This window comes from Cavia porcellus, unplaced genomic scaffold, assembly GCF_034190915.1.
Source record: "Cavia porcellus strain 051 isolate PalLab524CR breed Dunkin Hartley unplaced genomic scaffold, mCavPor4.1 scaffold_8, whole genome shotgun sequence".
Lineage (NCBI taxonomy): Eukaryota > Metazoa > Chordata > Mammalia > Rodentia > Caviidae > Cavia > Cavia porcellus.
The window spans coordinates 9,587,207-9,610,710 of record NW_026947491.1 but is presented as its reverse complement, the minus strand read 5'-3'; the positions used below and the strand labels follow the sequence as shown (position 1 = coordinate 9,610,710).

General features: G+C 49.9%; 1 protein-coding gene across 10 annotated transcripts in view; it reads left to right on the top strand.

The window, feature by feature from the left end:
• The window catches only part of Nbas (NBAS subunit of NRZ tethering complex), a 222,990-nt gene extending 203,231 nt beyond the window's left edge, over positions 1 to 19,759 (top strand). For all 10 annotated transcript variants that reach the window (XM_063254316.1, XM_063254312.1, XM_063254314.1 and 7 more), the window contains 4 exons: positions 4,755 to 4,894; positions 6,762 to 6,906; positions 8,891 to 9,019; positions 15,385 to 19,759. In XM_063254316.1, coding sequence (XP_063110386.1) covers positions 4,755 to 4,894; positions 6,762 to 6,906; positions 8,891 to 9,019; positions 15,385 to 15,654 — 684 coding nt within the window. In that variant the 3' untranslated portion in view covers positions 15,655 to 19,759. The remainder of the gene's footprint in view (positions 1 to 4,754; positions 4,895 to 6,761; positions 6,907 to 8,890; positions 9,020 to 15,384) is intronic.
• The last annotated feature ends 3,745 nt before the right edge of the window (positions 19,760 to 23,504 follow it).

Sequence of the window (23,504 nt, the reverse complement as noted above, 5' to 3'; positions counted from 1 at the left end):
AACTTTGTAGATAGTGTAGAGCTATAAAACCAGGTAGTAATCAAATCAAAATGCATATCATAGTGAATCATTGTCATTTTCAGTATAGTTATTTATACTCCTCAACTTGATACCAGCAACCTAACAGTTTTGAATAAAATCTGTCAATAATAAGCAGCAATCAAGTCAGATTTAACTAAGATCAGTCATGATGCAACAGTATAAGTCATACAGGGATCCTGATTGAGTTAATAGGAAATTAAAGATGGCCACTGTGCTATGTCCTGATATCTTCGGAACAGCTGTCTGTGCCCTCAGATCCAGTGCTTGTATACAAACTAGGATGGAACAAGTTTCATCCAAGTAGAGTGGTGCGAGTAATAAGAGTTTTAATTCCTGATATACTATTAGCTTATATCTTCTGCTTTTTTTTTTTTTTTTTTTTTTGTCTTTTTTCCTTTTTATCGGTAACGGGGATCGAACTCACGACTGCCTGCTTGCAAGGCAGGCACTTATGCCGCTGAGCTAAATCCCCAGCCCCTATATGTTCTGTTATTTTTTTTAAAAGACTATTCCTCCCCTTTCACTCCCCCAGGATGAACTGTGTATTTTTGGGTCTCCCCAACACTCACGGTTTTATATTGGGGGGCAACCTGCTATTTACCTAAGTGTTTCCGAACTCTCTCACTCCTGGACTGAATTTCTAGTTATATTTCTTAATTTATTAAAGCCTGTCTATTCAACCTATCCATAAATACTGGTCCAGTTACCCCTATTACTCTCTGGTTCCCTATCACATCGAGTTCTGTTTTCTCATATTTGATTTTGGTCCATATAACCTTCCAAGATAAAGAGGAACTGGGGGAATTCACAACCACCAATCCAACTCTACAGAAAATACTGCAGGACATTCTTTGCTTTTCTCTCTCCTTGTTTCTCCATTAATTTCTAGGGACAATTGTGCAGGATATATCAATCTTGGCTGGGGGTTATTGTCTTTCAAGGCTTGGATTATTTTGTCCCACGTTCTTCTAGATTTGATGGTTTGTGCTGAGAAGAATGTTGTAATTCTGATGGGTTTTCCCTTGTAAGTGATCTGTTTCTTGTCTCTGACAGCTTTTAATATTCTGTTTTTATATTGGATTTCTGAACTCTTGATTATTATATGCCTGGGTGTAGTTCTGTTTTGATTGTAGGTGGCTGGAGTTCTGTATGCCTCATACTTCTGAGCATCTTTTCCTTTTCCTATGTTTGGGAAGTTTTCCTTAATTATTTTTGTGAATGGCCTTTGCAGTTCCTTTGTTTGTACCTCTGCTTCTTCATTCACCCTCCGCACCTTTATTCTTTATTCTTAAGTTATAGATCTTCTTGTCATCTTCTAGCCTTTATATTGTTAGTGCTTATTTCCTTGTTATTTTAAAGAAGTTTTTCCTTTTATGTTCCCACATTACAAACCTGTCCTCCAGTTCAGATTATCTATCCGTAATTTCTTTCAAGCTGTTACGCCACCTTTCAATAGAGTTTTTAGTTTCCTGGTAATCTCTTTGAACCTGCTTCATGTATTCTATGTTTTCTCTATTTTCTCCATCAAACAGTTCTCCCCTTTTTTTTTTGTTGTTCTTCCATTCTACCATCTGTTTTTTCTTGGGAGGTGCTTAGCATTTCTTTAATTACTCTATTTATATCTTGCTTTACTTGGTTAAATACTTCATTTTTGAACTCATCTATGAGGTCCTGAAGATATCGCTTTATGTCTATTGGTGCTGTGCCTGATATTGCATGTTTTCTGTCCTCATTCTCCTTTGCATTTACCTTTCCTGGGTCAATGTTCTCAGGACTGGGGACTGAGGACCCTTTCTTGTTGCTTTCTCTTCTCATATTTTTTATTCCTTCCATACAGGCGTATATAGGGGGCCCAGTTTCTTTCTTTGTCAGTTTCAGTTTGTCTGAAGTGTGATGGCTAGGTGGTTCTGCCCACTGCAGAGTACTAGGAGGTATAGACCCCAGCAGCCTATGTTGGGCCTGCTCCCACCCACCAGGTAAGTCAACCTGCTGAAGGCTTTACTGTATTAGGGTGTACTGCCAGGCCTATTGGGCCTCAGTCCATGGCGTCACAAGGTAAAGTGCTCCCCATCAATCCCGCTTTAGAAAAGAATATCTGACTGAAGTCACTGCAGCGGCCTGTTCCGGCCAGTCTGCCCGGTCCCAGAGTGTCATCTGTTGGAGCCTCATTGTCTGTGGAAGGGTTTTTATTCCCCTCACTCACCACTCAATGCAGGGTTCCCCGCCAGCTCTGCTCTCAATTTGGTTTGCCTATTCTGGCGCTAAGAGCGTTCCCATCTCCAGTGAGTTAAAACTAGCCAGCTCTCCTAGCTGCCCCAGTTCAGGCACGGCAGTGGCAGGGTATTTAAGCCATGAGTTCAAGCATCGGCACCAAGACTTTAGCTGTTCCAGTCATCGCACTGGGACTATATTTTTAATTGGTTTCTCTCAGCTTAGTTTGTTCCTGGGTTGGCAGGGTATATCTCCCTGTTTGGGACTCCCCATGCTGTATTATTTTTGGAATCTAAGTTGACTATCTCAGAGAGCCTCTGTAGCTGCTGTTAACTATCTGCTATCTTTTCCGGAGCCCGCTGTGTTCTTGCATTTCAACTTTGCCCTCTGCAGAAGAGGGGCCCAGATGCTTGCGTGGCTCATGTTCATTCCTGTTTATCATCCTCCCCGTGTCAGGTGTGGTCACTTGACTGTCTCCCTGACACCCCAGGGGTGTAGTGAAACTGGAGCTCCATCCCGGCAGGAAAAGAGGCTCAGCACTGGTGTCTGGAAAGTACTGGGCCCTATGAAGCTGGTTTCGTCTTCCTCTCTCCCGCTGTGGCTTTGTGGGGACCGGATGTGAGCAGACAGGAGAAGTCAGAGTTGGAGCATGCTGCCCCTGCCTTTCTGTGGGGCAGGGTCCCAGCCCTGCACTGCCTGAGTAGCCGCTACTCAGCTCAGTGTGGAGGGTGTGCCTGGTGATTTGCCTCCCCAGAGGGTCTTCAGGCCTGGATCCTGTGCCAGGAAGACAGCCAAGGCCTCTCACACCTTGGCCATGCAGCCCTGGGTTCATGCCCCAGCATCGCCACGCCACTCAGCTTGGAAAGCTTGTGGGGCCTTGCACCCTTCCTCTCCATGTCTCCAGAGAGGAAGTAGGGGCAGTTATAGGGCGGGGTAGATGAGACCACACCGCTGAAGCACTGATCCCAGCCTGGGTGAGGCCCTCCTGCTGGAGGCACCACACTGTGGGGATGCAGAGCCTTCATCCATGAAGTAGAAGCCTGATGGGGTTGGGCGCCAGGACATCCTGATTTGATTATCATCCTGCTCCATTGTCACTTTCGAGCCCTGCTGCTGGGACCTGGGGCAGTCAAGCCATTCCTCTGCTTAAAGTGTGGTCTCCAGCACAGTGGGGTCACCTCTTCCTACTCTTCCTCCTCCTCACTCAAGAGTCAGTGGGGCTGCACCTCCCTGGGGCCAGCTGAATGGTGGTCATCTCGTGAGCCACACAGGGACCAGTGACTCCACAGCAGTGTTGCTGAAATACTTCCTGGGACTGGAGCCGGAAGGACTGCAGAGTGAATGTTTGGAAGCGATCTGTAGGTCACATCCATTCCTCTTCCCCTTCTACTGTGACTTCCACATGTCTGTGTCCGTGTGTGCATCCCGGTTAGCACGAATTCCTCCTTGGTGCGGGCATCTGTGTACCTGGACATGGAGACTGTGTTTCAGAGAAGCTGCAGCGTGGGAGACTCGGACCCGGTTCACTTTCACACTGGGCACTGCTCTCCAGTGCAAAATACAAGGACCGCAGTGTGAAGGGAAACCATTCCTTACTCAGAGAGGACATGAGAGCTCTGTCCTTTGTTTCTGTTGCACTGGGAATGAAAATATGAAGGAAGATATTTTTATTTTGATTTATTAAAAAAAGTCACCTGACAGATGCACTTTAGTATAATCTTTGATTTCAAATTAGGAAAAATTTCTAGGCAACATGTGGGCTAACAATTTTCTCATTAGAAAATAATTTTGGATTAGAAATACAAAATAATTTTGGATTTCAACTTTTAAAAGTTCATTTAATGTGGAGTATAGTAAAATGTTACAACTTAAAACATTTCCATATTTGAACATGATAATATGCCAGGTATGAGGAATTCTTAATTTTTTTTTTTTTGAAGTCTAATTTTTAGTCGGAATTATTTTGGCAAAGAAAGTTAAAAGCCTTCCTATGGTTTGGTAAATCTAAACATTTTTTTTTTTTTTTGTCTTTTTTGAGACAGGGTCTCAGTGCAGTTCAGGCAGGCCTTGAGCTCACTTTGTAGCCCAAGCTGGTCTCGAACTCACAGCAATCTTCCTGCCTCAGCCTACCGAGTATTGGGATTATAGGCATGAGCCACCATGCCTGGCAAATCTAAACATTTTCAAGATAATTATTTAAAATTGAGTTAGACCTAGATTTTTAAACATTTTCTAATTCTTCGTGGTCCACCTTTGCAGTATACAGTGTGTCCATTTCTACATGGATTGTGGTGCTGCATGTAACACATCTCAGTTCCTTTTCTGTCCCTTCCTGTCCTGTCCCTCCTTCTCCATTTCTTGGTCCCCTTTCTGGTTGAGGAGGATCCATCTCCCTGTTATCTCTAATTTTGCTTTTTATTTATACTTCATGCTTCTCAAGGAAGGCCAACTCCAGGGTCCCGCCCAGGCCCTCCTCACCCTTGGTGTGCCTTTCCCCACAGGTGGACGTGGCTGACGTGGCGAGTGCAGAGCGGCGCTCTGCCCTGTTTGAAGAGCTGCTGGAGTGCAGCTGCTGCCAGGCCGAGTTCCAGCACCTGGCTGTGCTCTTGCAGGCCTGGCCCCCTCTGCAGAGTGACTGCACGTGAGTACCAAGGGAGGACAAGCCGGAGGCCGAGTGCCTCGGCAGGGACCTCACTTCTGAATCCAAAAACTTAGCTTCTTCAGGAAGCCACGGAGGACACCTTGGCCAGGGCTGTGCCATAGGGCCATGGGGCCGAGACCTCAGGAGCACAGAGCCCTGGGTCTCTTCATGCCCAGTCTCACTGACCGCCCCCTGTGGGCTGTGATAGTGGGTGCGAGCCCTGGGTCCCACCCTCAGCAGCAAGACAAGGCAGGAAACCAAGACAGAGACAGATAGCACACCCGCCAGCCCAGCAGTCTGGAGGCTGAGACAGGAAGATCACATGTACAAGGCCAGCCTGGGCAGTTCAGTGATTTCAAGGACAGTGTGCACTGTGTAACCCGACCCTGCCTCAAAAAAATAAAATCAAGATAAAAAGCAAGCTTATTGGCCTGGCACATTGGTGGTAGCACATCACTGTGGTCCCTGCTCCTGAGCTGGTGGAGGCTTGAGAATCGCTTAGAACCAGCCTGAGCCACAGATAGGAAGACTCTTTTAAAAATAAACAAAAAAAGCAACAAAAGCTGCTTTGATTTCTTCTCCTTCCTCAGAATTTCAGCGGGCAATTTCCTTTTCCCTGCAGCTCTTGGCAGGCTTAGCACATGACTCTTCTTTTAAACGCGGCCCTTGCCGCTTCCATGCCCAGGAGGCCTTGCGCCTCTCCTCACCTGTCTGTCTCGGCATCTTGGCTCTTGTGCATGAACAAGGACCCCTCGTTGAGATCACGCAAGGTTTTTTATGCATGACGTTACAGAGCCCTCCTTTATTGCTCCTCATGCCCCATCCCCTGCTCTGTGCGGGGGCTGCTGACTGCACAGAAGTGGAGGAGGCCAGGTCGGAGCAGCTGCTGGCCCCGTGTGGCCGCCTGGCTGCCTGGGCCCCGATAGACTGACTCCGCTCATCCTTCCCCTTCAGCACATGGCCTTCCTGACCACTGTGCAGTGACAGGCAGTGTTGTTCTTCCTCCTACTGTACTTCGAGGCCTCCTGCGAGTCACACATCCAACCCCTCAGCTCTGAGCGGGCAATCAGAATTCTGCCCAGGGTAGGAGCAGCCCCATTGTCCTATGCCCAGAGCCTAGCACTTCACTAAGAAGATGGCAGAGCCTTATAGACGTAAACCTGTTTAACAAATTAAATCAGGGCCACTCCTAGGGCCATTCGAGGTATGTGGACTGTGTGGGGTGCAGTCAGAGGGGAACAGAAAGGCTATGTTCGATCAGACACAGGACACCTCAGGAAGTGTGAGGTGTGGCCTGCTGATTGTCCACCACTTCCTCTGCTCAGGCCCTGCTTCCCCTGCTTCCCTGGCATGGAGGCTGCTAGGACCGACAGGAGCCCGGGTGGTTTCGTTTGTTTTCGTAGTACTGGGGTCAAACTCTGGGCCTTTGCATGGAGCCCCATCTCCAGCCCTTGTTTTAAAACAGGGTCTCATTTAGCTTCTAAGTTGCCCAGGGAGGGCTCAAACTTGCCATCCTCCTGCCTCAGCCTCCTAGAGTGCCAGGATTGCCTATGGGCACTACTACATCCAGCGCAAAGCTGGCACTGTGTGGTACCTAGCAAGGTGTGCCTGGTAGTAAAGGCACTTGGTGGAGTCACCAACAAGGGGGCTGAGTCATCCTGGCTTCCCTAGCATGGGGATGTTGCTGACGCCCAGCGAGCTGCTGTTTGCCCCTGCCCTGTGATGAGCCCAGGAGTGTGCCCATCCAGCCCTAGTGTAATTCCCCAGCCATGCTTGTTTGTGCACACAGTAGGACCCTTCCCCATTGCAAGGTCTCTGAGCGGGGCCAGAGCACTAATCCTCTGCTGTACCTGCACCCTCCTGTCAGGGCTGGTGTGATGGGAAACCCGTGGCTGAGACTGGCAACAGCGATGCTGATGCGGTGCCCGGCGCAGAGCAAGGAGGATGTAGGGAACGAGGTGCTGAGAATTTGTCGCTCTCTGCGCCTCTCTGAGCAGGCGCTGCCCGTGGAGGTGAGTGGGCCGGGGGCCGGCAGCCAGCATCTTTGCCACACAGGAATGGCTGACAGGCACCCAGCTCAAGCCGAGGCCGGTAAAGGCCCAGCAGGTAACAGGCAATGCAGGGAGCCAGGCAAGGCTGGCAGAGCTCTGCAGGGGGCACGGAATTCTCTGTGCTGTGGTCCTGCCTGGCTCAGCCTGTCCTTCACTCCTATCCCTGGACCTGAGGTCACCTGGTGCTTTGCTGAGTCTAAAGACTCTGAATTGCCAAGAGATACTTGATTCTGGCCAGTGAAGTGAGCAGACAGGAGCACTAGAGGAAAAGTTGAGTGTGGACTTGGGGTTCTGTTTGTGCCAAGCAGTAGTGGGGTTCAGAACAGCAGCAGCAGCAGCATCCTTGTCCCAAGAGCAGTACCTGGTGAACCTGGGGTGGACCCAGCACCCACAGTCAGGGTGCAGGGAGAGTGCTGTGCCACAGGCAGGTTGGCCTCCTCTCGGCGGAGGGTTCCCCTGTGCCTCCTTACACCAAGTCCTAAAGAGCAGGTAGTGATGAATTAGTTCTGGGGCTTAGGGCCGGTGCGCAAGTCATGCCTAGCACTCAGGACACCATGCTCCAGTCCAGCACCCAAAATTTTTAAAACAGTTCCACAGGTAATAGCCACCTCCTGGCAAGAGTGGCTGTGGCTGCAGTGTTGGATGGAGCGTGGGCAGACAGGTCCCTGCACTGGCACTGTGGGCCAGGCACAAAGTATCGCCAAGCCCCAGGGGAAGGTGGTGTGGTGGTGGCACCTATTATCTTGGAGGTTGAGGCAGAAGGATCACAAGTTGCAGGCCAGCCTGGGCAACTTAGTGACATAGGGTGAGCCTGTTATGAAATAAAAAATAAAAAAACTGGGGATGTAGCTCAGTGCGAAGGCCCTAGGTTTAATTCCCAGCACCAGAAAATGAAAAGCAAAAGCTAAGGGAGGGCAAGGTCACAAGCAGCAAGGCAGGACTGGGCAGCCAGGCCTGAGAGCTGTGCTCTGGAGCTTTGTCCTCCCGAGTGTTGGCTCCAGGTTTTAGCAACCCCCATGAAGAACCTGCAGGTCTCCCACCCTTGTGTGGAAGTCACACCTGGAACTGACCTCCTCATCCCGCTCCCTGGAACTGCAGAGCCAGGACAGCCAAGCTGGCAGGTGCAGAAAGACAGTAATGCAGGGAACTGCAGTGAGCGTGGCCTCCCGAGTCCTGATTGGAGGGCTGCTTCCCTGCGTCCTGTTTTATCTTCGAGCTATAATAATGTGAAGGGAGGACTGGAATTGTTCCTGATCTCCCGCTGCTGGTGGAGTAGCATGAGAGAAAGCTCAGCGTGTACGAGCCTCGAGCCTGCACTCTAACCTGGCCCCGCCCAGCCTCCTGTCCTGGGTCCCAGCACTGTGTTCCCCACCAAGGTCAGGCATCCCTGGTGGCCAGCTCAACCCTTCTCTGATACTTCTGTTGCACACATTGTGTTTTTGATACTCCTGTTGCAAAGGGCTGTCATTGTTACCTTCTTAAAAAGCCTGTTCTGGATCAGCACATTAAGCTTGTGAACAGAATTCGGTTGCCCTGTGGAGAGCCACCCATTTCACTGCTCCCACTAGACAGATTCCATGGAAGTGGACGTCTCAACCGGGCACCCTGACACCAGACCTGTAAATACAGTTGAAACGTTTTCTGATGATTTCTTTTGTGTCCGTGAGTGACAGGGATGCCGCCAGCCTTGCTGACAGTAGAACCTGCTTTGGTTACTGTCCTCTGGCCCCCAGAGCTGTGTCTGTGAACACCGATTCCCACACTCTCCCGTCCCCACAAAACAAGGGCCTGGGCAGGGCCTGCCGGGGCCAGGATCGGCTAGGAAATGAGTTCTAAGCCACCTGAATTGAGCACAGGGTGGTCGGGGTGTGTGTTACATGCATGTTCACAGTCTAGGATGTGGCAGAGCGGAAGTACTACCCTGCTGACCCTTTGTGTCCTGCAGGGTGTGAAGGAGCTGTGCCTGCTGCTGCGTGACCAGGCACTGCCACTGCTGTCCCTGAAGCTGCTGCTGGAGCAGCCGGAGCCTGAGCTGCACGCCCTGGCACAGGAGCAGGTCACCGCCATCATGCAGGTAGGGCCAGGTGAATACACGTGCTCGTGTGGTTGGGCTTCTTTCCAGGACTCCCTTCTCTCTCTCTCTCTTTTTTTTTTTTTTTTTAATTTTATTTAAGGAGGAAAAAAAAAAAACAGAAAAAGGGTACAAGTTATACACACTTTCAGAAAAAATAAACAGTAGGAAATCACTAGTTAATTATATATTGTCATCTTAGAAATAGTTGTTGAAGTTACAAAATTAAAGCATATAGAGGGGACTTTCAAACAGTGAGACTGTAAAAAACAGTTTTGTTCAATGATCCAACAAAACTCAGTAATATGGTTATCTATCTTATACACTTAAATATACATGCAGTTATATCTTTTAGAGAACTTTCTTTTCCTTTCTTTTGTACAATGACAATTACACATTTTGGGTTTTATTACTCCCACAGTTCTTATTACTTTTTTTTTTGAAGAAAGTAAAACCAAATGTGACATACCAGGACAGAGTCAGTCAAATCAAAAGGATGGACATAATACATAATGTAAAAACAAAATAAAAGGTGATCAACAATGGTTACCATTCTGACTCTTGCTATCTTAAGAAGAATTTCCTAAATCATCAGTTATAATAAAATTGAACAAAACAGTAAAGAATAAGACCAATAAAACCAAAACATTGGAGACATTAGAGGACTTCAAAAGAAGATAATAGTCAACCAGAATGGGCATCACAATGAATCTTATTGTCTTCATAGTTGTTGCCTATACTTTCAAACTTGGTACTATCAAGCATAATAGAATAGAGGAAAATCAGTCAAAACAAGATGGTGAGAGCAATACTGAGTTTCAAACCAAGTTAATAGGAAATCAAAGTGGGTTACTATAATATATCCTGCTATTTTTTATTTATTTTTCCCTTAATTAAAAGGATAAAAATGAAAAAGTAGATAATAAAAAGAGGGCATAACAACAAAACAGCCATTTAAACAAAATAGTGTTTCACCACAAGATAATCTCGACATAATAGTAGTTACCATATTGTCTCTTCCCTTAAAATCGTTGGGTATAACTTCGTATACTATAGCATCAAACGTATCAAGACAATGTAAAACCGTTCAAGAGAATGACAGTATTACAGGGTATTTAGAATCAACTAACAGAAAATGAACAATGGTTTCTGTATAATCTCCTTGTCTATAAAAGTTTTTGTTTATATTATCACATATAATAAAATCCAATAAGAAACAACACGTTAAAACCGATGGAGACAGAAGAACAAAAGCTTGATGGGACTTCAAAACAAGAGGATATTAAATCAGCACTACCTATTATGATATCTTGTTTTCTCCAAAATGGCTGTTCCTACCATCCAACCTTTTCTGCCTCATTTCTATTGAGCTCTTTTTCTGTCATTAGTTGTCAGTTTGTCCTGTTCATTTCGCTTTCTGCTCCATTCATTGTGGCCGCTCTGCCACTGTTTCTGGAATCTTGGTATTTTTCATTTTTAGAATATCCTGCAGTAATCTCTGTAGAGTTGAATTGGTGGTTGCAAATTCCCCTAGTTCCTCTTTATCTTGGAAGCACCTTGTTTTTCCATCAATTTCTATGGACAGATGTGCAGGATATATCAATCTTGGCTGGAGGTTATTATCTTTCAAAGCTTGAATTACTTCCCCCCACGCTCTTCGTGATTTGATGGTTTGTGCCGAGAAGTCTGCTGTAATTCTGATAGGTGTTCCTTGTAAGTGATGTTTCTTGTCTTTGACGGCTTTTAATATTCTGTTCTTATATTGGATTTCTGGACTCTTGATTATTATATGCCTGGGTGTAGTTCTGTTTGGGTTGTAGGTGGCTGGGGTCCTGTATGCCTCATACATCTGAATATCTTTACCTTTTGCTAAATTAGGAAATTCTCCTGGATTATTTCTGTGAATAGCTTTTGTAGTTCATTTGTTTGAGTCCCTACTTTTTCTTTATGTTCTTAATTCTTAAGTTATAGATCCTCTTATCATCTTCTAGCCTTTGTATTATTGCTGTTTGTTTTCTTGTTATTTTTAAGAAGTTTTTCATTTCATGCTCCCACCTTACAAATCTGCCCTCCAGTTCTGATAATCTATCCTTAGTTTCTTTCAAGCTGTTATGCCAGCTTTCAATAGAGTTTTTAGTTTCCTGGTAATCTCTTTGAATCTGCTTCACGTATTCTGTTTTCTCTATTTTGTCCATCAAACAATTCTCCCCTTTTTTTCTGTTCTTCCATTCCACCATCTGTTTTTTCTTGGGCGGTGCTTAGCATTTCTCTAACTATTCTACTTATTTCTTGCTTTATTTCATTAAATACTTCATTTTTGAACTCGTCTATGAGTCTCCAGAGATACCGCTTTATGTCTGTACGTGCCGTGTTTGATATTGCGTGTTTTCTCTCTTCATTCTCTTTTGCATTTACATTTCCTGCATCAGTGTTCTCAGGATTGGGGACTGAGGACCCTTTCTTGTTGCTCCCTTTTCCCATACTTTTTGTTCCTTCCATACAAGCGTATGTAGGAGGCCCAGTTTTTTTTTTCTCTCTCTCTTTGTCTGTTACAGTTTGTTTGAATCCGCCGGCCAGGTGTTCCCGCCCACTGCAGTGTACTAGGGAGACACAGACCTGGGCAGCCTCTGCTGGGCCCGCCCCTCCAGGTCAACTTACTGAATGCTTCACTGCTAGGGTGCACCGCCAGGCGCTAACCTACTGGATTTGGGCTAACCTACTGGATCTTAGTTCGTGGCGTCACCAGGCCAACCGCTCCCCACCATCCCGCTTGAGAGGGGAATATGCGACTAAAGTCACTGCAGGGCCCTGTTCCGGCTAGTCTGCTCGTTCCCAGAATGTCCTCTGTTGGAGCCTCCCAGTCTATGAAAGGGTCCCCATTTCTCTCACTCACTACAGGTCGATGCAGGGCTCCCTGCCAGTCCCGCTCTCAACACCGTTTGGTTCGCTGATTCCAGCTCTCAGAGCTTTCACACGTCTCTCTCCTGCCGTGCGGATTGGGACGCAGTATTGGCAACAGGAAATTCAAATCGTGGCTTCCAATGGCATGGGATCCAGTTTCCGCACTGAGATTTTATCTGTTCCTGTTATAGCATAAGGATTGCATTTCCAGTTGGTTTCTCTCAGCTTAGTTCGTTCCTGGGTCGGCAGGGTACATCTCCCCTCACGTAGGACTCCTCACACGGCACCGCTCCTGGATTCTAAACTGGTAATCTCAGAGAGTCTCCGTGGCTGCTGTTATTTGTCTGCCATGTTCTCCCGGAACTCCAGGACTCCCTTCTCAAAACAGCTTCACCTGCAGCGGTGGTACATGCCTGCACCCCAGCACAGGGAGGGAAGCTGAGGAGGGAGGATCGCTGTGAGTTTAAGGCCAGTTTAATCTAGAGAGGCCCTTCTAGACCTTGTTGGGGTCCATAAAAGTCCACATTTGTAATCTCATAGGCAGGTTACTGAATTTTAATGTTAATTCCACTCTACCACTTCCAGTGCGATTCATGGCGAGAATAAAAGCACTACAGCATCTTTATAGTCGTCAAGAGCCAAGGGTAGTAAGATGGATACCGGAAACAAAGGCCTCATCTCAGGGCCAAACCCAGGTTTCATTCATTCATGAAGAAGGGAGTGGCTGGGGGTGGGTGATGGTGAGAGTGATGGGAAGTGTGTGAGAGCTGTGAGGTGGGCTGGGTAGGAGGCCTGAGTCACCTCTGCAGTGTGCGGAGAGAAGCGTGTGCGGAAAGGGTCATCTGCAGAACACAGTTGAGGTCAGTGCTTCAGCTCTGATGTGCAGTCCTTTCTGCCCCGGGAAGTCACAGCCTCTTATCTTGAGGCCCGAAACCCGAGAGTGTGGAGTGTGGCTCTCCCTCCCGCCTGGCTCACACATGTTCCTTGGGATCTGTGGGACAGAGAAACACTGCACCATCCTTTGCTTCCAGAGCTACACATCAGCCCCTCCCCTGGAGGCATGTGTGCTGCTTAGGGCCAGTGAAGGGAAAGGGTAAATCCTAGCGGGCTCCACACTCATCCATACGCAGACACAGGGCTGGGCTCAGCCCAGACGGAGACCACTGTGCGTCTTTCAAGGAGAGCCATCTATGTGGTCCTCCATGTTGCCATGTGGAAAGAACTCAGTGTCCTCACCATCCCTGGCTTTCCTGCTGCTCTGAGCTTTGGCATCAGTCTGAGACGCCCATGGGCAGTGCTGGAGAAGTACTTGCAGTGATTATCACATCTGGCACAGAGCCCACGATCTCGGTCCTGAGTGAGGATTCGTGGAATGGCACCAGCAGCTCCAGGTCCAGCTTGGCCTCCTGTGGCATCCCTAACTTATACATGTTATTTGGGAGTTACAGGCAGGGCCGCACTGACCTGTCCCTTGATTTGGAGAGTACAGGTCAGCACCTTGGCCAGACTGATCTGCATTGCTTACAGCCAGTCAAGGAACAAAGAAAACCTAGCCAGCTCTTAGCCAACACAGAGACGACTGCTGTACTTACAAAGAGAGTCATCTGAGCGGTCTTCCACAAATCTACCCGGCGAGATCCTTTCTCAGGAAAAAAAAACAGAAAAAGAAAAAAGCCCAATAACTATCTGCAGAATCTATGAACACAGTGACTTCCTGTGCAAACCACGCGCCCATGTTTGTGTTATGAACACGTACTCTGCCACCCACGAGAAAGCTTTGGGCACTCAGAGCCCACATGGAGATAATGGTACTGCCCCTGCAGAGGTGTCTGCTTCCTCTAGGCTCCTTGTGGAGGACAGGTGCCACCGTGCTGCTCACCCAGTGTGCTTGGGCTGGGGATTGGCTGCTTCCCACCTCCGCCTGCTCCTGGCCATGTGTGTGCTGTCTGAAGGTCTGGGGACCCCAGGAGTGAGGGCAAGGGAAGGAAGCACTCTCACGCACCAAAAGGAGAGGCTACCAGGAGGCTGCGAGTACAGGACTGGCCAGGCACAGGGCCCCTGAGTCCAGTGCTGGGCAGCAGTCACGGAGGTGACCCAGCCTGGGTCCTCAAGGCTTCGCTTGCTTTGCTATCAGGTTGTAAGCCAGGTCTGCTCTCGAGGGAAGTATTGGAAGTGGGACCTGGACTTTTCAAACAAGTAATCTGAGCATTGTATCCAAAGAATCAGGAATCTGGAAGGTCACTCACAGGCCTTCGCCTCAGCCCATGTGCGCACTGGCCCTGTGGCTCAGACTGTAATAACTGCATGAAGTAACAGTGTACATAAACATAAGGCAAGCAGCTTGCCAGAGGTGAAGCCTGAAGCCACACCCAGAGTGCCCCGCAGTCATCTCCACGCCTGCTTTCCTCCTTGCTGCAGTTGCTCTCAGCTTGTGCAGATCCATGGAATGAAGGCTTAATTAGAAAAGGTCCACTACCTATTTTTGTGAGAGGAATTAAGCAGATAACATATGGCTTGGAAGACAGGTGTGCTCTGTGCATGAATAGATGTCCTTCTCTGGCCTGTGGAGTTGTCTTGATTCCCAGGTCTGCTGGCTGGCACTGAGGACCACAGGAACTGTGCTGTATGTGCCCCATGCTCTTGCTCGGTCGGTGTGGCCCTCAAAAGCCTCCCCTGCCACCAGAAGGGCCTGACAGGATCACAGCCATTCTCCCCTCTGTGGGAGCCGGCGCAGGGCTGGAAACGTCTTCTCCAACCTTTGGCCTCATCCAGCCTGCCCTCCGGATTTGAGCCCGCCCACAAACGGATTCAGGGCGAATTGTGAACTGATGGATCCTTCTCTGGCAGTTAAAACTGTGAAACTCCCACGTGGCCACAGCAGGGCTCCTGTTTCCAGCTGCGGGGCATGGCTGATGCTGTGATCCCCACCACCTCCCTGCTCTTCGAGGGCTGCAGGGCAGTGACCGGGCTTTGCCAGGCAGCCGTGACTCAGGTGCATGGTGACGAGAAGAAGCCCACGACCCCAGGTGTAAACGAGAACCCTGCTAGTTAGTGGTGTTGGCTCGATTCCTTTCAGAGATGCAGGGAGCATGAGCCACAGGGGTGCAGAAGCCGCCCAGAGGGGCAGACCGTTCCAGTGAGAGGCTGGCTTAGGGTGGAAGCCCCATAAAGCATTAGACGCAGCTGCCAGCAGCAGGCTGTGAGCAGACTCACTGAGACACGTCAGCTCGCTGGCTCCTGCCAGGTGCTAGCAGAGTTCAGGCCCCGGCTTCCTCTGCAGTGATTCAGCAGGGTTCTCACAGGCAGATGTCTCCTTATATCATTTAAAAGAAAGGAGTCTGTGTGGTGGCCCACACACTCAGGGAGGCTGAGGCAGGAGGGTCGGTCATAGTCCTGGTGTGCTCGGGGGCAGAGGCAGGAATGGGGTCTTATGCATGCTGCTCACAGCTGCTCTCTGTGTCTTGCAGGTGGATGATGCCAATTGCGACCCTGAGCTGCTGTCCTTGCTGCTGGATGCCGGGCTGCTGGTGCCCTGTGTCCCCACCCCCTTCTACCCACGCCTCGTCCGCCACTTGCTGGCTGTACAGGGCCGCTGGGACATGGAACAGCTGGCTGCACAACTCCAGGCGGCCGGCCATGAGGCTGAGGCTGGGTCGCTGCTGCTGGCTGCACGGGACACTCACCGGGCCTTGCGGACTTTCCATGCTGCCCTGGGTGCCGGGCAGCCGAGGGTGTGAGGAGATGCAGGCTGCTCGGCTGAGGCTCTGCGATCGCAGCGCCGCAAGTGAAGCCCAGCATCGGCCAGCGTCCAGCTCCTGTGCCCTGACCCTGATCCATGGGCATGCACTCCTGGCGGCCAGTGCTTTCTTCCTGTTTGCTTTTTAATTCTGTCTCTTCTCGAGAGAAAACAAATAACAGAGATTCCAGATGCGCTGCAGAAAATGGGGTGTGCAGTACTGGGTTGTGTGCAGGGGAAAGGGTATGCACAGGCCGTCAGCGTGAGTTGCTGGGGGCTGGGCCTGGGTTCAAGTCTCAATTAGAAAAATGGGCGCAACGGTTACCCCTGTAATCCTGGCATTCTAGGAGGCTGAGGCAGGAGGATGGCAAGTTCTAGTCCAGCCTGGGTGATTTAGCGAGATACAATCTAAAAAAGGATTGAGGATGTGGCTCAGTGCAGGGCAGGCTCAAGGGAAATTATTGGTTTCTGGTAAATTATCGCACAACTCTTTTATTAGGAAAAGGTTAGTCAAGGGGTGCTTTGGAAGGTTTGGAATACATAATGGGTATTCTGTTATTTCTCATGGGAAATACAGTCTTGACTTACAATTTGAGTTACATTTTGCCCTCGGAATTGGATTGAGTTTGTAAGCCAAGGGTCCACTGAATAGCCATGATCTTGTAGGCACAAGAGGTTATTTGAGCACTGTGGTGTTGACTTCCTAGTGAAGTGGGAGTTTTATCATCCTGATCTAGAGGGAGACTACTCCCTTTTAAGAAAAAAGATCCGAGCTGGGCATGGTAGTGTACCTGTGTGATCCCAGCACTCTTGGGAAGCTGAGGCAGGAGGATAGCAGGTTCAAGCCCAGCCTGTAAAATTCACTGCCCCGCTCCCACCCAGTCCTGATGGCAGGGATGGCTCCCTGTCCAGTGCATGGTTACAGCAGAGCCACTGAGCAGGGGGAGCCAGCCCTGCCATCAGGACCAGACGGGAGCAGGGCTGAGACTCAGAAATCTCAGAAAACAGTGATAGGATAGGGAGCGGGCAGCAGAGGCCAGTCTTGGCGATGTCCTTCTCTACAGACTTTTCTTGCTGCTGAAAACCCCCTGAGGGTTGCCATGGTGACCCTGCTTCCAACCTGTCAGCTGGGCTGCTCAGGGACCCAAGCTTTACCAGAGAGGGGCAGACAGCCTAGAGCTACCCGCCCCCCCATCCCCAGGGTCAGCACTGGTCCTCAGGGCCTTCTGCTTAGAAGATGGCCTCGCAGGGAAGGGGACAGGGGATGGGACACGAGGCCCAAACCCCTAGCTTCATATGCCCGGTCCCCACCACCCCAGGCTCGGGGCTAGGATTGTTCATGATCTTTCTTGCAAGCACTTGGAGGGGTTTGTGAAGCTCTTTCTCAGCTCTAGACTCTCGTAACGAATCCTTATTTTAAACATGAGACTAGCAAGGCATGCTGGTATACAGCTGTAATCTCAGCCCTCTCAGAGGCTGAGGCAGGAGGATTGCAAGTTCCAGCCTAGCATGGGGCCACTTAGTGACTTAATGAGACCTCATCTCAAGAAATAAAGGTTAAGGGTCTGAGGATGGAACTCAGTGCAAAGGCCCTGGGTTCAACCCTCATTACCAAAAGGTAAAAAAAGATACAGATGGAGGAAAGAGATCACTGGGCCAATCATAGCCAAGCTGGACATGGACCCTGGCTTTTCTGGTGGGAGTCCTGTACTCTTCCTTCCCTCCCCGTGCTGCTGCTTGGTCCTCCCACCCCCTGCTTCTCACCACCAGACTGGTTAGTTAGGGACAAGATCAGCTCTTCCCCCGGGGCAGGAGCAGGTCTGTGAATGTTCTGCTGTGGGTGGAGAAGAGGGCCTGTGCCTGTGGTGGGCAGCCAGGGCCTTTCCACTGAGTTCCATCCTCAGACCCAGGTGAGTGCCTGGATGGTACCCTGGGGCCCACTGGAGGGGCTCTGGGCTGAAAAGGCACAGGGCAGGTGGTGGGGCTGGGCCGGGAGCATGCTTCTCCCAGGCAGTGTGGGGGAAGTGACCCCCTGGCCTGGGCCCAGCCCACATGAGCCTGGGACTCTTCGTCTGCTTGGCCCACCAGGTACAGCTTGCCCTAGGAGGGAAGGCACGTTAGCAGTGTGTTCCCCAGCCCAGGCACAGACTGCAGCAAAGCTCTCACCCCAGGATCCATCGCATCCTGGGTGTAGGCTTCTGGGTGTGGTTGTACACTGTGTTTACTTTGAGCCCTGGGGACTCAGGTAGGGAGCTGGGTGTGCAGCATCCAGTCCTGCAAATGACTCTGTCAGGACTGCACATGGGCCAGCTCTGCCCAGAGCCACTCAGAATGGTGGTTTCTTAGGCCAGTGTTACGGTATAGACCTAGGTATCGCCCCAAAGTCTGTGTTCAGAGCTGTGGCTTTGGAAGGTGATGGACCATGGGGCTCTGCACTCATCAGAGGATCCATGGCATATGAGGTCAGGACTGAATGTGCTGTAGGAGGTGGGGCCTAGCTGGTGGCTCCCCGCCCTCCCCCCTGGTGGCTATGAGGTGAGCAGCTTCCCTCTGCCAGACCCTTGTGCCATGATGCATCTGCCTAGAAGCATCCGCCATGGACTGAACCAGCCATAACCATGCACCAAATTAAACCTGGCCTCCTGTAAGTTGTGGGCCTCAGGTGCTATGAAGTGTGATCCAGATGTGAACATCAATAGCAGGAGCTCAAGGACAGCATGCCCCCTGTCACCAAGTGCTGCTGAGAGCCAGGATGGAGTTCCTGTGGGCCCAGGCAGAAGGACATGGCAGGGAGCCAGCAGGATGTGTGAGTGGCTCTGAGTCTTGTCCCCTGCTGCAGGGCCATGGCAGGTGCAGTACCCATACCTTATTTGCACCCAGACTTGTGTCCCGTGGTGGCTCAACAGTGCTGCCACCATGGGGCTCCCTGTGCTGCAGGGCCTGACTGGGTCACCCTCTGCCTGGCCCTGGCTCTGCTGCTGGAGGGCACTCAACCCACTCTGTTCTAGGATTCCCACTGCACCTGTGGTTAAATACCAGCATCAATCAAAACATACAGTGAATGTTAGAACAAACAAAATGTCATGCTGTAAAAGAAGCACTGCGACAGATCCCTTCAAACTCCTCGCATCACTTCAAGCACACTTGTCCCATTCTTGCCACGTTCTGCAGCAGCTCTGGAGTCCTCTTTCCTGAAGGTCTCTACCAGGTGTGATCACAAATAACAATGACTGCTGCTGCTGAGCACTATCCAAAAGAAAGGCAGCTCTTACAAACATGATGCCGCGGCCTCATCCTCCTTAGTCACCAGGCTTGGCACCGTGCGACTTTCGGCTCTTCTCTAAAGTCATAATGACCATGAAAGGAGACGTTTTGAATCCTTCAGAACATGGAGGCAGCCAGGACACCACAGCTAAGGACCCTCAGGAAAGGGTACTCCAGAGCTGCTGCGGGAAGCGGCATGATGGGAGGAGTGTGCTCAAAGTGAGCAGAGGATTCTGAGGGGATTCCTGGTGATGTGTCTTTTCCTGTAACAAGTTCTTTTTTACTTAGTCACCCACCACACCTTCTGATCACAGCCGTGGGTCAGTGCGCCCTCTGCCAGTGCACTGAATTGCATGCCACATTTAGCTGCCTGCTAAACTCATGTCCTAGGTGGGGCTTTGAACGCCTGAGCCCTTTTCCTCCTTAGCACAACCCAGTGAACTAGGCACAGAGATCGCCCAATGCACAGATGGAGAAACTGAGGTACAGAGCCCTGACATAGCTTGCCTGTGTTGCACAGCTGGGAGCCTGCATGCACCCAGGCTGTGGGCCAGATTCAGCATCTTCACAGCTACTGTGCCCTGATCCAAGGTGGCCGGAAGTATCCTGTCTCCCAGCATGCAGAACAGCATCAAGTTCACCAGAGACGCTTAGTTCGTATTCATATCTAGGGGTCGTGGTGCCCGTGCCCACCTGTAATCCGGGTACTCTGAAGGCTGAGGCAGGAGGATTGCTGCAAGTTCAAAGCCAGTCTGGGCTACAGACTGAGACCCTATCTCAAGGATAAATAAGTCAAATGAGCAAATGGAAAAAGTGAATAAATGAAAAAGTTTTGTCTTCTACCTTATGAGTCTCAAAGTGAACATTTGATTAATTTTTAAAATTTAATTTTTTTGTACTGGACATTGAACCTAATCCCTTCACACTGAGCTGCATGTCTCAGCTCTTTTTCATTTTTTTACTCTGAGACAAGTTCTCTCTAAATTGCACAGTTGTGCAGACTGAGGTAGAATTCGGGATCCTTCTACCTCAGCTTCCCTGAGAGCTGGCGTTCTAGGTTTGCAAAGACACACCTTGCTTTCTGGATGGTTCCAGTACTGGACATTCTTGCTCACAGGCCCAGGAGCCTAACTGGCCCAGGGTTTGAGATAGGCCCTATGGTGCCTGAACTGTACCTCAACCTCTGTTCCTATGGCCCCAGCCACTCTCTGAGGAGGATCCCCCACTCATCTGGGCACTTTTGCTCTAAGGACATGAATGGCCCTGGCAACTTCCAAATTATTTAAAGCAGTATAATAAAAATAACAGGGCTTGCCGGGTATGACGATGTAGATCTGTAATCCTGACACTCAGAAGGCTGAGGCAGGAAGAGCCCAATTTCGAGGCCAGCTTGAACAGTTCAGTAAGACTCAGAAAATAAAGGGATGGGGATGCAGCTCAGTGCAAAAGAACTGAGTTCAGTCCCTAGTACTGACCAGTCAATCAGTCCTTGAGCAAGGGCAGGATGAATATTTGACCATGCTTTTCTTAACGTCTAATCATTAAAAAAAAAAAAAAAAAAAACAAAAAAAAAAACACCACCCAGAGTCTATTGGCAAGAGAGAGACATGGCTCTGTGATGCCCCAGCATCACCTTTGCGGAGGGTAGAAGCGCTGGGGGTGTCACTTCGGAGGCCTGGGTAGCTGGCAGGGACCTGTCCCTTCCTGGGCAGCAGCTCAGTGTGGTGTCAGAGCACCTGCGGGAGGTGACACCAAGCTCAACTGCCACCACATCTGTCCCAGGAGCATCATTGGGCCCCAGGGCCTCCGGTTTTTCATGCATGGGCTGAGTCATAGGGTCCCCAGCTGGTCAGCGTCCCCAACACTGCTGGGGATGAATGCATCCTCACAGAGAGAAGGCAACTGGGTCTATTCTGTGACATGAATTCCGTGACCTTGGGTGCCATGGCTCACACTGCCTTTGTGTGTGTGCATGACTCAGCGTGCCAGCTCATCTGTGGGGAGGGACCTTCTCGCCTGGGTGATGTCCTGTGTGGCTACTGCCCTGGCATCCTTTACCCCTTCCTGCTGGGGGAGCTGCATTCAGAGTACAGTGAGTTTCTGGTTTCTCCAGTTTGCCTGAGCACGCTGATGGCCTCTACTGTGGGAAAGAAACTGGGTTGCTTATAATCAGCGATATGGCAGCAGAACGCGGGAGACAGTTTGGTTCTAGCTCCAAACCAGGAAGGCCTTTCATCAGTGCTCGTCCCATTCCCCAGCTTCCGTTCCAGGGGCTGAGGTCGGTCGTTGTTTGAAAGTGTCTCCTTAGGTAGCCCAGGTGATTTTGAACTCGTGATCCTCCCGCCTCAGCCTCCCGAGTGCTAATGGAAATGAGTTAAGATGAATTGGTGCTGTCTCAGCCTCTGGCATGGGGATGAGCAGCAGATGCAGAGGAGAGGACCCCTTGAGTTGGTGCGCAGTGGAGAGACGCGGGTGGGCAGCTGGAACCCAGCTCTGCTGCCCTCTGGTGGGGGTTCTTGGGGTAGAGCACCGAGCTCCTGCACTTCAGTCCACATCAGAAAGCAGAAAGCGGGTCCCCCAGCTGAGGGGGAGAGATAGACTTGATTCACCAAAAAATTCCAAGAGGGGTATTTTCCCCAAAAGCGACATTTTTCAAAGAAATGAGACCAAGTTAGATCACGCCAGAAATAGCAGTTTATCAGACTCCTAAACGCTGTGCCATGTGTATCTGCTCTAGAGTCAAATTCCTCAGATCTTCCCGGGGTACAGACACACCTGGGTTCCCTGAGAAATTTCCTCTTGTTATTTGTAGCCTTTATACAAATGCATCAGGCCATCTGAGACAGCACAGCTCAGTGGCATAAAAATAAATGCAGTTCCCATAAAAGGGTGGATCAACAAATAAGGTCAGTGTTTAAATAAAAATACTCATTGCAGTAAAACACAGATTGCTACTATTATGCCTCAAAATACTCAAAATAGAGCCAGGTGTGGTGACATACATCTGTCATCCCAGGACTCAGGAAGCTGAGGTAGGAGGGTCAGTGTGAGTTTGTGGACAGCCTGAGTTATATCCTGACCCTGTTTCTAAAACCAATCCCTCAAAAAATGCCTCAAAATTTTCCCTATTGCTTCAAAGGCACATGGTCCATTAATTCTTGGTGATGTCTTTTATCATAATGGTCTAAGATAAATGCTGCTGTCCTGTGTGTGCACCTTAATTTTCTTTCTGGATTTCTCACATCCTTTCTGTCACACTTAAGGCTGCAGTTTAGGGCCCCACCCTGCACTGCCTTCCTCTGGATGGTGTGGACATTCCTAGAATTTAAAAATAATCCTCTGTCCAAGTTCAACAGTCTTTACGTTTATCAAATGCTTTTCTGTATGGAATTTTACAAAACCCCGAATAAAACCCTGGGAGGCAGATATTAATTTATTTGCAAACGAAGAGCCTGAGTGCCATGAGGTTATATGACTCCTTTAAGGTCACCAAAGGGCGGCACCCGGGTGTGGGCCGATCCAGCCATTCAGTGACATCGCCTGCAAACTGCCACACATTTGGTGCTGCTGATCAACAACCCGTAGCTTATGCTCCAGGGCCCTGCGGGTCAGGCATGTCGAAGGACTGTCCCATCATGTGTCACCTGGAACCTCCCAGGATGGGGCACAGGAAGGCTGGTGACCCTGGCACAGGATCGTAGAATATCCAGTGGCTCCTACTTGACGCTGGTCACCCACAGAGCCTCTGTGCGGGCTGGGGTTGGAGCGCCTACCGGTGGCCTCGCCTGGGGTGACAGCACGGTGGACCGGCCAGGCGCAGAAAATCAAAAGCCAAATAGCCTGGAAAGGTGGCTCACGCCTGTGATTCCAGCCTTCAGGAGGCTGAGGCAGGAGAAATGCGAGTTTCAGGTCAGCCTGGGCTACACTGTGGGACAGTGTCTCAAAAACAAATATGGTGGTAGAGAGTAGAAAATAGAAATTAACTCACATTAAAATCATATTTACAGGGGCTGGAGGTTTAGCTCAGCGGCATAAGCGCCTGACTTGCAAGCAGGCAGTCGTGAGTTCAATCCCCGGTACCGATAAAAAGGAAAAAAGACAAAATCATCATCATAATAATAATTACAGCCTTAGAATTTTTTTTTTTTTAAAGACACCGTGACACCTCTGCGCCATACGCTGGTTAAGCTCTGAGCTTCCTGGGAGCAGGAGGAAAGGCCCAGGAGCACTGGGGAGCAGGGGCGGTTCTGGGCTCGCCTTCCTTTGCCTCTCGGATCCCTCATTTCTTATTTTAGGGACCCCTAGGGCCGAGGCTGAGAACCGCGCCGCACTGTGAGGAGACAGGCACCTGGGGTCGCTGGCAGGTGCGGTCTCCAGATGTCGCCTCTTTACCCTCATCCAGGCTGCAGGTGGCGTCTGCCCGCTGCGGCTCCCGGGAGCAGATCTTACAACACCGCCCTCTGTGGAGGATGCATCTTCACCCTCTGGACCCAAAGGAGCCAGGATTGAGTTCCAAGCGCTCGGTTCACTAGGCCAATCGCAAAACCACAGTCTCAATCCTTATTTCAATCCCCGGACGGTCGAAGG